General features: G+C 39.6%; 1 protein-coding gene across 1 annotated transcript in view; it reads left to right on the forward strand.

Moving 5' to 3' along the window:
* Positions 1–17040, forward strand: part of LOC145395811 (ionotropic receptor 93a-like) — a 53359-nt gene that overhangs the window by 1726 nt on the left and 34593 nt on the right. The window contains exons 2-6 of the mRNA XM_080269343.1: positions 1300–1471; positions 2784–2860; positions 5648–5807; positions 7591–7856; positions 12579–12713. Of these exons, the coding sequence (XP_080125469.1) occupies positions 1300–1471; positions 2784–2860; positions 5648–5807; positions 7591–7856; positions 12579–12713 (810 nt within the window). The remainder of the gene's footprint in view (positions 1–1299; positions 1472–2783; positions 2861–5647; positions 5808–7590; positions 7857–12578; positions 12714–17040) is intronic.

The raw sequence follows: 17040 nt of genomic DNA on the forward strand, positions 1-17040 counted from the left end.
CGGCGACAATTCTCCGTCAGGACGATTCCCCGTCATTCATTTACATACCAGTTTATTTAGCAATTACAGTACACTAGTTTTTTACTTATATGAGTTATAAAATCCCCCTGAAAATTAGTTGTTAAAGCATTAATTAATCAATAATGACTACAGGTATAGTAATAGAATGACGGGGAATTGTCCATGTTTTGACGATGAATTGACTTTATGGTGAATTGTCTCAGAACCGTATGTTTGGGGTGAGTCAACTGTTCATACAATAAAGAAGGAGAACGTAGCATATGGGAGACAGAGAGGGCTAGTGCACCAGACTGTGCTAAAGTGTCTCCACCTACGCCTGTGAATTGTTTTGTAACCGCATGTTTGGGGTGAAAGAGTCAACTGTTCATACAATAAAGAAGGCAGAATGTAGCATACGGAAGGTAGTGAGGGCTAGTGCACCAGACTGCTGAAGTGTCTCCACCTACGCTTGTGCTTGTCAGGTTTCAGTTTTAAATTTCTTACATTTTTGTTGTTTTTAATACTTTATGCTAGTTTATAAGGTGTATGTAGTGCATAAACAGTATTATTCAGATGTAATATACGTATAGACATGCATAATTATGTGCACACAAGGGCAGAACATATATGCGAATTTACCACATACGCAAAGGGTCTGGAAAACTAACCCTCGCGTGAATTAAGGGCTTACCTGTACTCTATGACCAATCTGCAGACAGGCTTCTTGATGTTGGACCCATCATGGCGCCCATGAAATCCAACCAATCAGCGAGCAGCAGAAAATATTGGCTGTCCAGTCTCTCTGTCTATAGGGTCTCTAGACTGGGCTAGACTCATTTTATTCTAATCATGCTTATAACTGTCATCTCTTCATCTTGAATGGGTTTAACAAGAGATTAACACAAGAATATGGTGCTAGTCATGAGAAAGTGTTATGGAAATGAAGTAGAACCATAGCTTTGATTTTTTCTGCACCTGAGGAATGTGAAATATATTGTGAAATGTTGAAAATCTAGGGCAGATCAGTGTAAAACAGGTATAATTTGTGGCTGACGGTATATATGTTATGGACAATGTACTTAAAGAAAGCATCGAGCCGAGAAATAATTACTTTAAATGAAATTATTAGTAATCCAGTAATAATGATCAAATTTTGTCATGGAGTACATATACTTGCTTTAAATAATGGGCAAGAGCCTTAATTCCTACAGGATTATCATAGGCTGAATAAAAAGTCGTTTCCACCTAATGTTGCACCGCAACTTCCGCCCGTTCAGAACAGTACATTATTTTTGGCAGTTTCTATGGCGCGACGATAAACGTGACGACGTTTACATATGAACCCTACTGGCAAGAGTCCACCGAGGGCAACACCACCAGGTACTCAGGCACTGACTACGACCAGCTGGTTGCAGTTGGTCAGGCCCTCAATTTTACTTTCCGTGTCCTTCCATCACGCAGTTTTAACGAGGTGAGAATTATATACTTGTCTGCATTCAAACTTTTGCTGTTACTATCTGCTGTTGTTGTAAAGTAGTTAATTTGGATATTACATGCAAATATAATGTCAGCATCGCTTTGCAATATTTAGTAGCCCACTCACTTTGTTATGTGATATGTTAGTGATTATTTAAAATGCGATCTCTACAGAAACTGCATTATTTCCCTCAAAATCAATATTCAAAAAGTAGTCACTGCAAGGGTTTGGATTTGATCTCATTTTGGCTGCTACTGCCAGAAACCTAATTTCAAAGGTCATCTCTTTTAAGGTGTTAAGGGATATCCTATTTGGTGTCTTTTATGAACCCTCCATATGAACATAGATAATTTCAACCATAGTGCACCGCTGTTGTGAGTGACGTCGTTTTTTCTTGCTTTCTTTCGACTCTGTTTTGATATATATCTCAATGAAGTATTTACAGGATGATATTAAATTTATTATTTACAGGATTTTATTATATTTCTTTTCAAAAAGTTTGGTAACGAAAGCAATATTTTAAGTTTCATCCTGAATATTTATTCCCTAAGTGGTAAAACTAGAAAATAAAAACAAAATTGCCTTAGTTCGTCCATTCTCCCTGGACAGTTTGCTGGCTTTGTCCAAGAGATAATTTTGACTGTAAGGAGTTCTCTCTCTCTCTCTCTCTCTCTCTCTCTCTCGTATTCAAAACACAGTGGAGGTAAAGGAAAAGCTTCCTGCCATCCCCCTGCTTCTTTGTGGCATTGTGCTTCTCGCACTTCACTGAAGCGTTTCATATCCTGCCATATTTTACAGACATATCAAAGATCATTACCTTTCTGAAGTGAATGCCTCTGTCCCTCCCCAGTAACGGAAGCCATATAGCATCCGCCAAGCAGTGAACCCTAGTCCCCTTTCCTGTCCAGCTCTTTCTTGCAAGGGTTAGCAGGTGTTCTGTCCTCATGTATACAAATGATCAAATTAGGAACTGTCATCATTCTGTATTTCACACTGCCTATGACCTCTAAACTTTTAAACTATATGTCCAATTTAGACATCTCGAAATAAACGTGACGATTTTTTTTTCTTTTTTTTTAGTTCTTCCTAGGAAGTACAATACATTATTATACTTGGAGCCTTTGGCTCGTACTTTATTATGCACTAAAATGATCAGTTTCTTTCAAATTAGGAAGGGCATCCTGCTGGTATGCTTTAAGGAATGCTACATCATAACTTTTAGTTCGAAATATGTCCCTTGACACACAAGAAAACAAAAATAACTGGGGCTCTCATTTCTTTATTTTAATGTTATATTTACTTGCAGGTGACAGATCAGGTGCAGATTCGTAAATCATTCATGGCAACAGTGGTATATGCTGTTCTTCCACAACAACTAGAGAAGTGAGATTCTAAGCTAAGGTTAACCTTTGCACTGCAGTGTTCACTGTTTTTACTGATAATCCAATTTAACCCGCGCCGTCCCGAGGACGTACTTCCACGTCCTCACGTTTTGTCACAGCTAATCCCGAGGACGTACTTCAACGTCCTGCAATTGCAAGGTTCATAATTTCCACAATTTTCAATTTTCGCGAGTCATTTTTGGTACGTAAACACGGGACACCTTCCTCAACAAGATGCCAGGCAGAGACAATGCCTTACCCAGCATGACCTCCTCCCCCCCCCTGCATGCCCTTTTCTCAGCAATTCACCTGTTATCAGTGACCTGGCCAGTATAGCCATGTCATGCCACGGTACGAAATTCAGGGCCAGAGTGATTCCCCAATCAATGACAATGTGGAGGACAAACTTTACATAGCATTAGAGGAAGAAACAGTTAGAAATGATGATCAGGTAATGTGGCAAAAAAAGGTCAGGTATTAGTGAGTGAACCAATGCTTATAATGCCTATATTACTGCTTGAAAACCAATATACTCTTGTACTACATATACTTTTGTAACAGTAAATAAATAAATACCGTTTATGAGTGGTGTGAAATAGTTATCCTCCCATAGAACTCGTTTTCTTTGGTGCCAGCCTGATAGAAAACCCAGTAAGGTAAGGAGGCTCTCCTACCTGTAATGAGTATTTTAAACCTCAGGTGAGCGATTTCTCTATGAATTTTCGATGTTTCTCACCAAAAGCGAAAGTTTTAGCAAAAAAAAAAAAAAGGTCGAAAATTGCCCGGGATTGGGGGGTACCAGTGGTCGAAAAGTGGCCGGGACGGGGCGGGTTAACTGCAGTTAATTTTATGCAACAAAGAAAAGCTGTACATTGTCAAAAGATAGAGATAGCCTATCTAACCTGAAATTGCCTAATGTCTTATTAATTATAGGCAACGTAAGTGATGATGAAAATAATATTTGAATTTTGTTTTACTTGCTAAAGTGGAGTAACTAGAAAATGATCCTGTCAGTGCACAGAAGTCAAGAGCATTCTTCTAATGACTGCCTACAAATGTGGAACTGAATTCTGCACATATTACCTTCTGCTTTTTCACAATAATGATATTTCTTTTGGCTCACTTATGTGACTAAGCAAAATTAGTAAGCCTAAGAAACTCCATCCCATAATGAAGGGGTTAAAAACTGGCCCGGTTAACTCATCTTTTAAAAAGAGTCTCATTTCAGTCAACGAAAAAAAAAATGTCAGTACCAACATGTTATAGTCCGGCAGTATGCCCAAGAAGGGCTATAGATTCATCAACGAGAAAAAATATATTACCTGAGCCTAAGTCTTGGTTATTGTCGTCTTCTCAACATAATAAAACTAGGAAGGATAGATGGATGGGAAGATGATGATGGAGTTGTAAATAATATACTGTTGCTTCTTGCAGTCTGACAATGTTCGATGGTAAAGGAAATGATCTGGAGGGTATGCGTTGAGCTATGGGAAGATGATGGAGCTGGAAATGTAAAAAATCTGTAATCCGGTAGTTTCCAGATGTGACTTCAGTTTCAGCTGTAATAATAACAATAATAATAATTAGAATAATAATATTATTATTATTATTAATATTATTAGCTGCGATGGTGAAGCTGGTATTGTTTTCAATCTGTCCGTCATTCTGTCTGTCTGTCAGTGTTTCTGTTGGCACGATAACTTCGCAACCGCTCAAGATACTATTACAAAATTTTACAGGTCTGTAGTAGATAAAAAATCGATAATTCTCTACGAGTTCGACATTGGTGAAAGTAGGTCAAGATCTGTATGTCTGTTACCATGATAACTTAGCAACCGTTCAAGATATCATCACAATTTTACAGGTGTGTTGTAGGTGTGAAAATCTACGAATTAGAAATTGGTGAAAGTAAGGCCAAGGTCATATTCCAAGCCGCGCTAGATATGTACCGGTTTGTGGCTGGTATGAATCCCCCATTGGAAGGGCCTCTAAATTATCGTCCACCTTACGAGGCAGAGTAATCGAGTTTTTCCCTGCCTCAGTGCGTGTGTTTATGAGTGTGTGTGAGTGTGTGTGTGTGTGTGTGTGTGTGTGTGTGTGTGTGTGTGTGTGCGCATGTGTGTGTTTTCCCATTATACCTCATGAAGGGCTTGAGCTATCAACATGGAACCTTCAGGGCCTCACGATATGGCCAAAATCTTGGCCGAGTTCAAAAATGGGCACTCAGGTCAAGGTCAAGGTCACCAAAATGGCTGCAAAGGTCACCTGCTTTTTATTGCCTGCCTTTAGCACCATTATATCTCATGAACGGCTTGAGCTATCAACATGAATCCTTTACGGTGTCAAGATATGGCCAAAATCTTGGCCAAGTTTGAAAATGGGCACTAGAGGTCACGGCTTAGGTCAGAAACATGACTCCCAAAAATCAAGTATTATTTATAGCCCGCCTATGGCACAATTATATCTCATAAACGGCTAGAGCTATCAACAGGAAACCTTCAGCATATCAAGATAAGGCCAAAATCTTGGACTTGGCCAACAGCATATTCTGGCAGGCGATTTGCATCCGGATTCTGAATGCTTTATTTTCATTCTTAATTATTATTTTTAACGTTACTATTGATAATATCATAATTATTATTATTATATTATTAATGTATTATTATTATTATTATTATTATTATTATTATTATTGTTGTTCGAGAGCAAATTCTTTCCTATGGCTGGATGTAACAAATGGCTATAACATCTACAAAGGTAGCCTCTTTATTTCTAACAATGTTTCCAGATGGGATTTCACTTTCGCCTATGAACAAATTGCTGCTAAATTCGCCATGGCCACGCCGGTCATAACACCCAGTTGGCTGAGCTTCTACTACCCTTTGAGTGGCCAAGTGTGGATCGGTGTCTTGGCTTGTACGCTGACTGTCTGCTTCACACTTGTCAAGGTAAACATGAAAGTTGTCAGGCATGGACGATTCCAGTATTAGTAATAACAGGCAGCAGGAAACGGTTCCTTATGCTATTATTATTATTATTATTATTATTATTATTATCATTATCATTATTGTTGTTGTTGTTGTTGTTGGTGGTGGTGGTGGTGGTGGTTGTGGTGGTGGTGGAGTTGTTTAGCATCATAATTAATTCAGACGTGGGACAGTCTCAATTAGCAGCCCAGGGCCGTCTTCCAGTGTTAGTCACACACGTAATTTTATTTTCCCAAGGCAGGTGCTTCTGTTTAGCTCCTTCAGGATTTTTACACAATTGTGCTTTACTCTAGCTAAGCACAATATGGTTCGTCATTTTAGTGAAGTCCCGTATGGTGCCAAATATGTCTATTGCTTTTGTTTATTTATTGTTTTATACTCACAGAGGACCATGTTGCATTTAACACTCTCGTGGTCGCGTTTTCTTGTTCTCCCTTTTGTATAACATGAGCCAACAGTATATGATTTTTATTTAGGTAATTGTGTCAATGGAGAGAGTTGCTACTTTGATACCATGAACATTTCCTTGGTCAGGTTAATTCTATTATCTTGTGGTACGTGGTGGCGACCATCATCCACTCACTTGATGTATTGCTGCCTAATTCTTCCTTAGCCTTTATCATTCTTTTTTCTGTGCCTGCCGTCCTCTCTTCCTATTTCTCCCATGTTTCCTGTCACTTCTTATTGCTTTTTTTTCCTTCACAGGTGGCGTTACATTGAGTGACAATCCAAATGGTTTCCTGTAAGCCAAGAAACCATTTACAACGCTGGGTGGTAACCATATAACCAATCCATACGTGCTTCCTACGTTTCAACAAGTGGGTTGGTGGAGGGTTAGTGCCCCTCCCCGTAAAACAAATAACTCAAAGTCAAATGGCCACCCCTTACGGGATTATGGCGTCTGGCAATAGATAGATAGATAGATTTTCCAGTTAACTCCAAACTATAGGTTCAAGTGAGTGTTTAACATGAGACTCACAGGTGACAATCAGAGTGAGCGATAAAGAAATATAATAGAAAAATATTAGTTTCATTTTACAGGTAAAAGTACAACGACTTTTCTTGGATGATGTTAGATTCATGCAATAAGAAACTAAAATGTATATATTGCTGTTTTATACAAAATATCCCTAAACACTTTGCTGGAATATATATTTATGGTACAGATGAGTAAAGAGTGGGTTTGGATTGTTACCGTACTTCTCACCCCCAGCCTCTACTACAGCCACCACTGTCATGTAAGTGGTAGGCTGCATCATACTTGTTGATTTATGGAAACCATAGCATGGAACTGTTAATTAATTCTGCTTTCATACAGTTTTAATTTGGTCTGCCTTTCTCGACGAAGAAAGAACTTCAGCCATTCCTAATCAAATGAATCTAAAAAAAATGGATAATACATCATACCTTCACTATAACCGATATCTGACTATTCCATGACATTTTCACTCTTTTAGAGCTTGCTATATGTAGCCGAAAAATAAGCTGAAAAAGATAAACAGTTACTTTACGAAACTGGACATACCAAGCAGCTCCGCAAAAAAATGGTGCAAATGACCTCATTAGAATTGTGTGTCTTCCAAACGGTAGCTGATGCGAGGAGGTGCACTTTCTTTCATGGCTCGTATTATCAAAACCATTCCACTGTCCAAAACATCACTGCTCGCCCCTGTGACACAATAAAGGAACCACTATGTACTCATATCATAATATATGTGTATCAATGTATATGTATGTTTTACAGATTACGAGGAGGAAAACGTGGCAAATGCAGCATGGAGTGCTGGGTACTGGGTCGGTGGTGCTGGAATCTGTGGGCACTCTTTTGGGCCAGGGACTGTACGGACGCCTCTCAACCAGCCAGTCCAACCACATCCTGGTTGGCTCTTGGTTGTTCTTCGGTGTGGTGGTGGGCACAGCATATCGAGCCAGCCTCATCGCTTCCCTCACCCTCCCAAGGGTACCACCCAGACCAGAGACAGTTGAGGAGCTGGTCAAAGTAGTTGACAGGTGAGACATCGAAGAACAAATGTTTGGCTGCAAAGGTGCTGGATGAAATTGAAACGTAAGCTAATGCTTGGCCCTTTGGTTATGCTCTATCACTGCATCAAAGTTCTTAAACCCTCAGTTCTATTTATCCCATCATTCACCAACACATCACACAGTGAGTTAGTTTTCACCCAGCAGCTGGTGTTTTATTAACCCCTAAACCACGGGGTTGTTTTGGCGCGACTTGCACATCCTGCTAGGATATTCGTGCTCCGACAGACTTTCTAAAAATATTTGCCAAAAATCAGTTGTTAGTCCTAGAATATTATAATTATATATGCCTATGGCACATTATTTCAGCTTTCTCCTGGGATGTTTGTTGAGCCTTCGTCGAGTACCGTAGGACTTGTGGAGACCTCTGAAGTTGAGTAACAAAGTCTCCACTTTACACTTCCCGACACCCCGTAATATGATTACCACAGCCTGATATTATTAGAAACACTATTCTATGATTTTCAAATAGTTTAGAATCCATACTCCAAAAAAAAACACTGTGAAAGCAATGAAAATTACGAGCGCGTACGAGCCTCCCACTTGCGCTCGTTCCCCGCTGGTATTCTGTCATTTATTATTCATAAAAACACTCACACTTTATATTCCTATTACTATATAACACTTTATATATATATATATATATATATATATATATATATATATATATATATATATATGCAGTCTTTATCCATAAGATTCCTTCAGCAATAGTAGTTTATTGTCACTGTAAACATTCAATTTCTCTTTCAGTAAAATAAATAGAGAGCCAAGGTTTCATTTTCACTGTCATAACTTCGAGTATTTGTACTCATATTCTTATATTACTAATTATTTACATTTCTGTTTACATTTTCTATTGTATTTTCAATATTTACACATCTATTTTACTTACACTATGTTATGCACTGTCACTTACAGTAACTTATAAAACTATATTACATTGTTCCATCATATTTACATCCATTGCTTTCAATTGCTATTTACACATTATTTACATATTTACATTTTCCACTTACACTTTTCGAACTGCTTGAGGCTGTGGTAATAAAAAAGGCAGGTAACGCAGAGGGGAACCTGGCACTCAGTGCACTGCCAAGAGGTGCGTTTGTGCTCAGGTGTGCATCGGGTGTTATGTGCACACACCTGGCACCTGTGGATCGCAGCCTTCCTCTTGGTTGTGGCAGGCATTTGCACCAGTCTGTGCCGATTCATGTACTTCCTCGGCTCAAGTCTGTCGGGAAATCTTACAGCATGGTGCCTTGGAGTTGCTGCTGTCACCCTACCATATCTCTCAAGCAGCTGCTGAACACAAGTCCTGGGAAACAACCTCAGGGAGAAGGACTTGGGTGGCTTTACCTTCATCTTGTACAGGATGTGTACAGGAGGAAGGCGTTCAGCATCGTCATGTCAATGAGATGCAGAAAAACTTTCCTGCACCACCTAGTAGTCTTCCTGAGGTAGTCGATCTCTCCAATCATCATGTCGGACTTGTCCACCAGCCGCATGTTGATATCATAGTTGGTGACAGCATCAGGTTTCCTCACAGGTTCGCTTGTCCTACAGTTGACCTTCCCACTGTCTTTCATTTCCCCCTTGTGTACGGTGGTGAGCATGTGCACGACCCTCTTGTCATGCCACCGTATTGCCAGACTTGTGTAGGTGCATGTCTCCTTGCTGCGAGTTTCCTGCCTCTGGGAATTTGGGGAAGTGGGCACGATTGCTCTTCACAGTGCCACAGGAGCCGATGCCGTGCTCTGAAAGATATTTCGGTGCTGTGTAATAGTTGTCAGTATACATGTTTCCCACCAAAATACCTTTCAAGCAGCACTTTCACTACACAGCCTGAGAAGCCAAGGGGGGGTGTTTTGTCCAGATCGACAGTGCTGAACGAATAGATGATGAAGTCAAGGATGTACCCCATCTTACAGTCGCACAGTACAAAGAACTTGATTCCAAAGTGATGGCATTTGCTTGGAATGTACTGTACAAACCTAAGACATCCTCTAAACAAAACCAAAGATTCGTCTATGACAACCTTCTGAAAGGGGTGGAAGAATGACAAACTTATCCTTCATTTTGCTCAGAATCTCCCGGATCTTCCAGAGTGGGTCGGTTTGAGAAGGTACATCGTTGTTGGCAAAGTGCAGGTTTCCCATGATGTTCCAGAAGCGATCTCTGGCCATGTACTTATTGAAGGTGGGTGAGGGTAGTAAGGGGTCCATTGACCAGTATTCTTCTAACTCATGCTTCTTTGAGTGTGGCATGAGAAGCATGAGGGCGAAGAATACATACAGCTCCTGCACTCCCAGCACGGTCCACTGTTGCATCTTCGCTGCACCTGCACTACTTGCAGCACGTTGTGATTCGTACCTGTTAGTCTCATCACATATGTGCTGCATGACTGTCATCGAGGAAGGCCAAAAGGAAGTCCACACACTCAGCATCCTCATCAAGAGTGAAGGCAGGCTGTATCCCTGAGGAACTCTCATCGAAATGGAGATGTTCAGGGATGAAATTGGAACCTTCTTTCCACACGAAGGCGTCCAGGATTCCCTGTCGTGGCAGTGTAGGGTGGGTGAGGGTTTTGGGTGGCTGTGAGGCAGATGGGCTGTTTCAAGGTCACTCTCACTGACCCTAGGTTGCAGTGTAGCACTAGCAGCCCTTACTCTAGTTGCTACTCTACTTTTACGAGTCAGGGATTTACCTCGTCCTCTATGGCCTTCCTTCACTGTAGGTGCTGGTGGAGACTCCGACGACGAAGACTCAGGAGAAAATTCTGCTGAAGATGAGGAAGAAGTTAGTGAAGTGGGGCTGGGGGAGCGGGCAGGTGATTCACCTCGGGACTCATGGTGGGCTGGGTCATGTGGGGCCATTGTTCTGGGGCTAACCCACCGCCTTTTCACTCCCTTCCCAGATTCCTTCCTTTGCTGCACTAAGGGCTCCTTTCCCTTGGAGCTAGGGATAACTTGGGACACTGGAGCACTCGTACTAGGAGTTTCTGTTACGATTTCCTCCCCAGGCTCACTACATGATTCATCCGAAAGATCAAAGTTACTATCCATCATTATCATTGACAATTCTGCCAGTTTACATTCCACTGCTGAGTCACTAAGTCCTCTAATGCTTCCCACATGAATTTTTCTAGGGGTAGAGATCACAGGGCCCTTTGCAATGGGTGCAGAAGTGGTGGAAATGGCGGGGCGCAAGTGCAACATGGTTTCACCTCAGAGGATGACAAGAAACTGATTCCCGCAGCGTATATGGGAAGGCAAGGGTTGACAAAGTCAATAGGGTGACAGCTGCTAATTTACATGCTATGAAATGATTGGTAGGAAATCTCGACAATACATAAAAAAAAATAGGTAGTTCCAGGTGAATGTAACTATCACTTAGGCTTCTCTCTTCCTTTCACATATATATATTTTCATTACGAGAATAGATTATATGGCATATTTCAAGGGGAAATTACTGGGGGAAATTAGCGAACGATTGCACGTGAGTTGTTGTCAGGTGATAACCAGTTCCAGGTGTATGGCACTATCAGTTACCTTTTTTTTTTTTTTGGTATATATTATTTTGTATAAGAATAGGGCATAGGGCTTATTCCAATGGATGAAATCAGTGGAAAATTCCGGGGAAGATTAGCTTAGCACAGCGTGGCCGGGCAGGCGAGAGGAGAGAGTAATGGAGGGGAGGCAGGGAGGGGAGTCAAGAATGGGGAAAAATGGCTAAATTGTCAACAATGGATGGGAGTACAGATGAGATTAGGAGTGGTGACTGTTGTTGGACACTGGCACTACTGATAGATGGTACAAGCCACCACTAGTAAGCCCAGGAGAATTCAAAATAACACAGAATCACAAAAGTGACGCCCCGCGTATGATCCATTGTGCCCGAGAGTCACGAAATTGACGCCCCATGGTTAAGGGGTTAAAATCCTTCGATACGGTACTTTCAGCCCTGATTGTTCAAAAGCAGGGCAACACTGAATCAATAAATGGTGTTGTCAAGTATCACATAAAACATCATCCACATAACCATACTTGAAATATACCATCTGTCAATATTGATCTTGGGCTTTCCTTTTTTCTTTTTTTTTCTTTACTTTTGTGCTCACCGCTCTCGTAATGTTATTCACTTCCACATGCATTGTCCTCCATAGATGCACAGTCTTTCACTTATGCTTCCTCCACTGTCTGCCTTAATACATGGACTAGATCCACACATCCTGTAGCACTTTGGAAATTATTCAGTTCATTGCTTATCGTATATTCAGACAGTTCTGTAACTTTATTATTATTATTATTCCTATACTACAGTAGGATAAACGCAAGGAATGTGCTGTAATAAACGGTATAGAGAGATACCAAATAAAAACACTATAGCTCTATAGCTCTTTCAGCTTAAATTGACCCATTTTTTTTTCCATTTGTAGCTTATTTCACGAAACTCAGTGGCAGGAAGACAATACTATGCCTTGCTTTCTTTCCACAGCACTTCTTCATGACTAGCATCATATATTGGTTTCAATTAATTGTCACAAGTTAGCATTCGAGATGCAGTTTTGGCAATTTTAGGCCATTGTTAAAAAAAATACTAAATGTATCTTGAAGTTAAGTTTTGGTGTTGCGTTATTCGAGGGGTCAGTAGTAATACTAATTAAACAATTTTTATTTGTACATGTTACAGAGTGACAATAAGATCTTCTAATGGGTTATACAAGAAGTTCCTTTTAAACTCTGAATCAAGTGCCTTTAGAGAACTTGGGAGCTTGATGGTCGGGGGAGATGTTATGGATGGATTCAATGCAGCTCTGAGGATGAGGTGAGTTTGTTTTACTTACTGTGATATATATATTTTTTTAACAACAGAACAGAGAAAGGAAAAACAAATTACTAAAAAAAAAAATCCATACACCAAATTACTGGTGTACTCGATCCATAAAAATCTGTAACAGTTGTGCTTGAAAAGCTGTAGGTTGAAGTTTGGGGGGAAACAATTCTGGAGAAACGAGTTGCAAAGAGATGCAGTTCAGGGAATATAAGATTTCTGATAGGCGGAAGTTTTGCAATATGGCATTGTGACATTCCAGTAATGAGTGCTACCAGATGCCCATGTAGCACAGGGGAAGGTATGGATAGGTGGCACAATGGATGCAACTTCGTCTGAGCATTTGCCATAAAAGTATCTGTAAAATAAATGGAAGGTAGGCAATACTCCTTCTTACATGTAGGGGAGGAAGTCTGTTTGTAATATCAAGGTTACTGGTAATTTTATCAGCTTTGTTCTGAATATTGTCTAGTTGTTTTAGTCCAACCTGTCCCCATCCATTCCACATGGGTGAGCAATATTCCAGCTGGAAGTGCACTTGAATCATATAAACTATAGCTAGCTGCTCATCAGTGAAGAAGCTACAAACACTGCACAATAATCCAAATTTCTCTGAGGCAGCTTTAGCAAATGATCTGATTTGAGAGGTCCAGGTGACGGCAGTGTTAAGTGAAACACCGAGAATTTCAATACTTTTGGAGATAGAAGTATTAGTCGCGCTGAAGATAATATAGGAATCTGGCAATATATGTCAATTAGTAAACTGTATATATTTGGCTTAACTAGCATTAAATGAGACAAGGTTAGGCCTACTTTGTCCCAATTCAGTCATTCGAGATAAGTTGTTAGTTATTATCACTGTAGGGGTCTTAATTATCAACTAACATAAAGGGAAACAACAACTCACCATTACAAACAGTATGTGGATGGAGTTTTGATCAGTACTCAGTATAAATATTTGAAGGCCTAAAATAAATATTCTGAGTACTTACCTGTAGTGTTGATGGTATTAATTGCAGAAAGATGGCTGATTGTTGGACAGGGTTTGAGGCACGTATGTTTACTATCTAGTGGCAGGTTGAGAACTGAACTCTCTGCTTGCAGGAAGAGAACTGAACCGTCTGGTCGCAAGGAGAGAACTGAACAGCTTCGAGCAGCTTCGTGCACGAAGTAAATTAAATGAAATTTATCATTACTGAATATATAACTAAATATGTTGTTTTCTCCATGACCAGATTTATCTCCAGTGATAAATAATATCTTACCCAAATTATTTACTAAAAGAATTTATTTACAAAGAAATGTGCTGTCGTGGGCGGGAAATTCAAACCCGAAATCCACGACATAAGTCTTGATTTATGGAGATGGCTCTACTGAGTTGTGAGTTAGAGATATTAAACTTTGTGAATGGATGTTTAAGTGTGAATGAACTGTGAAGTGTTGAGTCATCTGCATATGAATGAATTGATTATGAGTGACATATAAGAGATCATTAAAATGAATTACGAATAGGGTTCGAGCCAGAAATGATCCTCGTCACACCCTTGGTCACTGAGAGATCTTTGAATATACATCATCTACTTTTACACTTGTATTTTGTGTCACTGAGATATCAGGAAATCTGAGGAACAAAAGATGTTAGTCCATCGCAAGGGAGTTTAGACAGCAGGGAATGGTGCCACACTCTGTCAAAAGCTTTAGAAATATCAAAGGCTACTGTATCAGTTTCTCCATGTTGGTCAACTGATTGATGGATGGTGTGAGTCAGGAGATTGAATATATTACTAGTGAATCTTTCGTGGCAAAAACCATACTGGCTATCACTAATTAAGCTGTTGAATTCAACTTTTAATTATGTACTTATTCATTGCAATTTCAAATACTTTACCAAGAGAAGACTGATAGATATTGGTCTGTAATCAGAGGGGTCAGAGGAACTTCTTTTTTTCAGAAGTGGGTTGGTATTGGCTTCTTTCCAAGAATTAGGGAATGAAGAAGTACGTAAGCAAAACCTGAATAATTTAGCTAGAACATAAGCAAGCTCTGGGGAGCACTTTATCAAAACAATTGGAGGAATTCGACCTGGGGCCTGGAGCTTTGTTGGTTGGTAAATTGTCTAGGATGGATTGTATGTATTTAGTCTGAATTTTACAGTAAGTGGAGTAATTTCGGGAGAGTCAAGTTCTAGTACTGGGATGTTCTAGCTGACTTATTGTGACGTTGGAATTCTTGCAGATGTACTAGTAAGGATATTCGCTTTACCACGTGAGTCATTTGTAATATTATCGTCTGAAGATTTTAGTGGGAAAATGAGAGATGACTTGTTACATAATTTTTTGGTATTTCGAAGATACGTTGACTGACATATGATAATTAAAGTTACTGGGATGCTTGCATGAATAAATCTGATTCTTTTATGTATGTAAATCTTTTATCATATACATTTGCAGTAGAAAAAAAAAATATTGTACAGTATATGAACAAATGAAAAAGGAAAGAAAAAATATATCGACATTATCAATTATTTACGAATACTTTTTGTTCTGCTTTACATACCGTACCGTATATAATACATTGTCTTACTTTACTTTTTAAAGTGACATAATTTAATATCATGATTTTTATTAATGTGTCCGAATCAGGATGTATGTACCAGATCCCGTTCCTTGAAGTCCAGCAGTCGCTCTACGTATTGTTCCATACACCTGCACATGTCACCACTTCGGCGCTAACATCCGCTATCCATATTTAAAACATGCTAAGGCTGTCTCACACAGGACTGGTGTACTGGTATCAGCGAGGTTGTCGTTTTGACGTGTTAATAGGTCTGATAGCAGGTCAGTAAAGTCTGCTTCTTAACGAAATTCAAATCCATAAACTGTTCCCAGCCCCAGCAGGGATTTGAACCCGCATCCATTGGGATATGAGAACACCTTTCTACTGACTCGGCCACCGATAATGATAATTATCACCCAAGGTCCGTTTTTTAAGCCTCATTACCGTCCATCTTTGGCAAGGTGGAGAGAGACTCTTTTTTTCTAGCGTCTGTGTGTCTGTGGATGTACAGAATCCTATTACTTTTGGTGTGGATTTTTGATCAGTGACGGCCGAATGTCAGCCGCCAAATGTTTTTTAAAGTGGACGGACTTTTTCCGAAGCGCGGTGACTGAAATCCGTATAGTTTTGTGAATCTACTTCAGATTTATTTTGTAGGTAATTGATATCTTATCCAACAACATATTTTGGCAGGCGATTAGCATTCGGCCCTCGAATGCATTTGTTTCATTTATTCATGTTTCCTCGGACGACATTGTTTGGCTTTAGGCAGATCTCTTGTCATGAAGGGGTAAATGGATGTCCGATCTCGCCTAACCCGTTCGAAAAAATCTCTCCAGACCTGAATGACATTTCTTGGAGACAGCATGGCTGAAATGTCAAATGTCACCAGACTGAAGGTAACAGTAGAACGTAGGGGTCTCGCTAGTGCTTTTGTCGACTGTATTTATTCTCGACCATTTATAGCAGTGACTTCCATGTGATGTAATTACTTAATACAATTACTTATTATCCGGAGAAGACAAACTATAATTCTGTATGATGTAGATTTGTTTGGTATTTTTGACCTCACAAAGAGCCACGGCAATAGTTTGAGAACAAATAAAGCTGGAGGAACACAAAATATAACTGAGCAAAACTTTCGATTTATTCTATTCTGTAATTTTTCACAGTATATTATAAAAACACTTTTGCCTATGACTGAAATTCCAAAACTTTAACATAATGTTCCGAGAGTTTTAAAAAATCCATGTAAACAAACTGATACAATTTTCTGGAATAACGAAAAAGGACTTGTTTTAGATTTAGTCTGTTCCCCAAAGCAATGCATCTCTCTTAGACATAGACCCGTATTCATGTTGGGTAAGAAGGCTCCCTAGCACCTCACATGTAGCGATTTACTTTTGGATGTGGCTGGTTAATATCCTTTAGTACGTTATTTATGCAGAGTACGGCGATGTTTGGAGGATTTATTTAACACGGAGTATAACAAGAAGGCGTAATAGAGATAATAAATCGCTTAAGAAAAGATGTTAAGGAGCTTCCTTACCCAACGATAATACAGGCCACAATGGTTATTTGAACAGTGACACCTGTTCTATAACTAAGTCTGTTACATGTCATTCAGAGTGAACTCATAATACAGTACTGTCAGGCATTACTGCCATATAATACAGCGAGAAAATACAACGTGTTCATAATGGATTTTTTCCCCTTTGCACTAAAATATTCGGTGGTATAATGATAGAAACTTCTAAACTAAGAA

Source organism: Coenobita brevimanus, chromosome 33, assembly GCF_032717465.1.
Source record: "Coenobita brevimanus isolate Jiangsu-jjx chromosome 33, ASM3271746v2, whole genome shotgun sequence".
Taxonomy (NCBI): domain Eukaryota; kingdom Metazoa; phylum Arthropoda; class Malacostraca; order Decapoda; family Coenobitidae; genus Coenobita; species Coenobita brevimanus.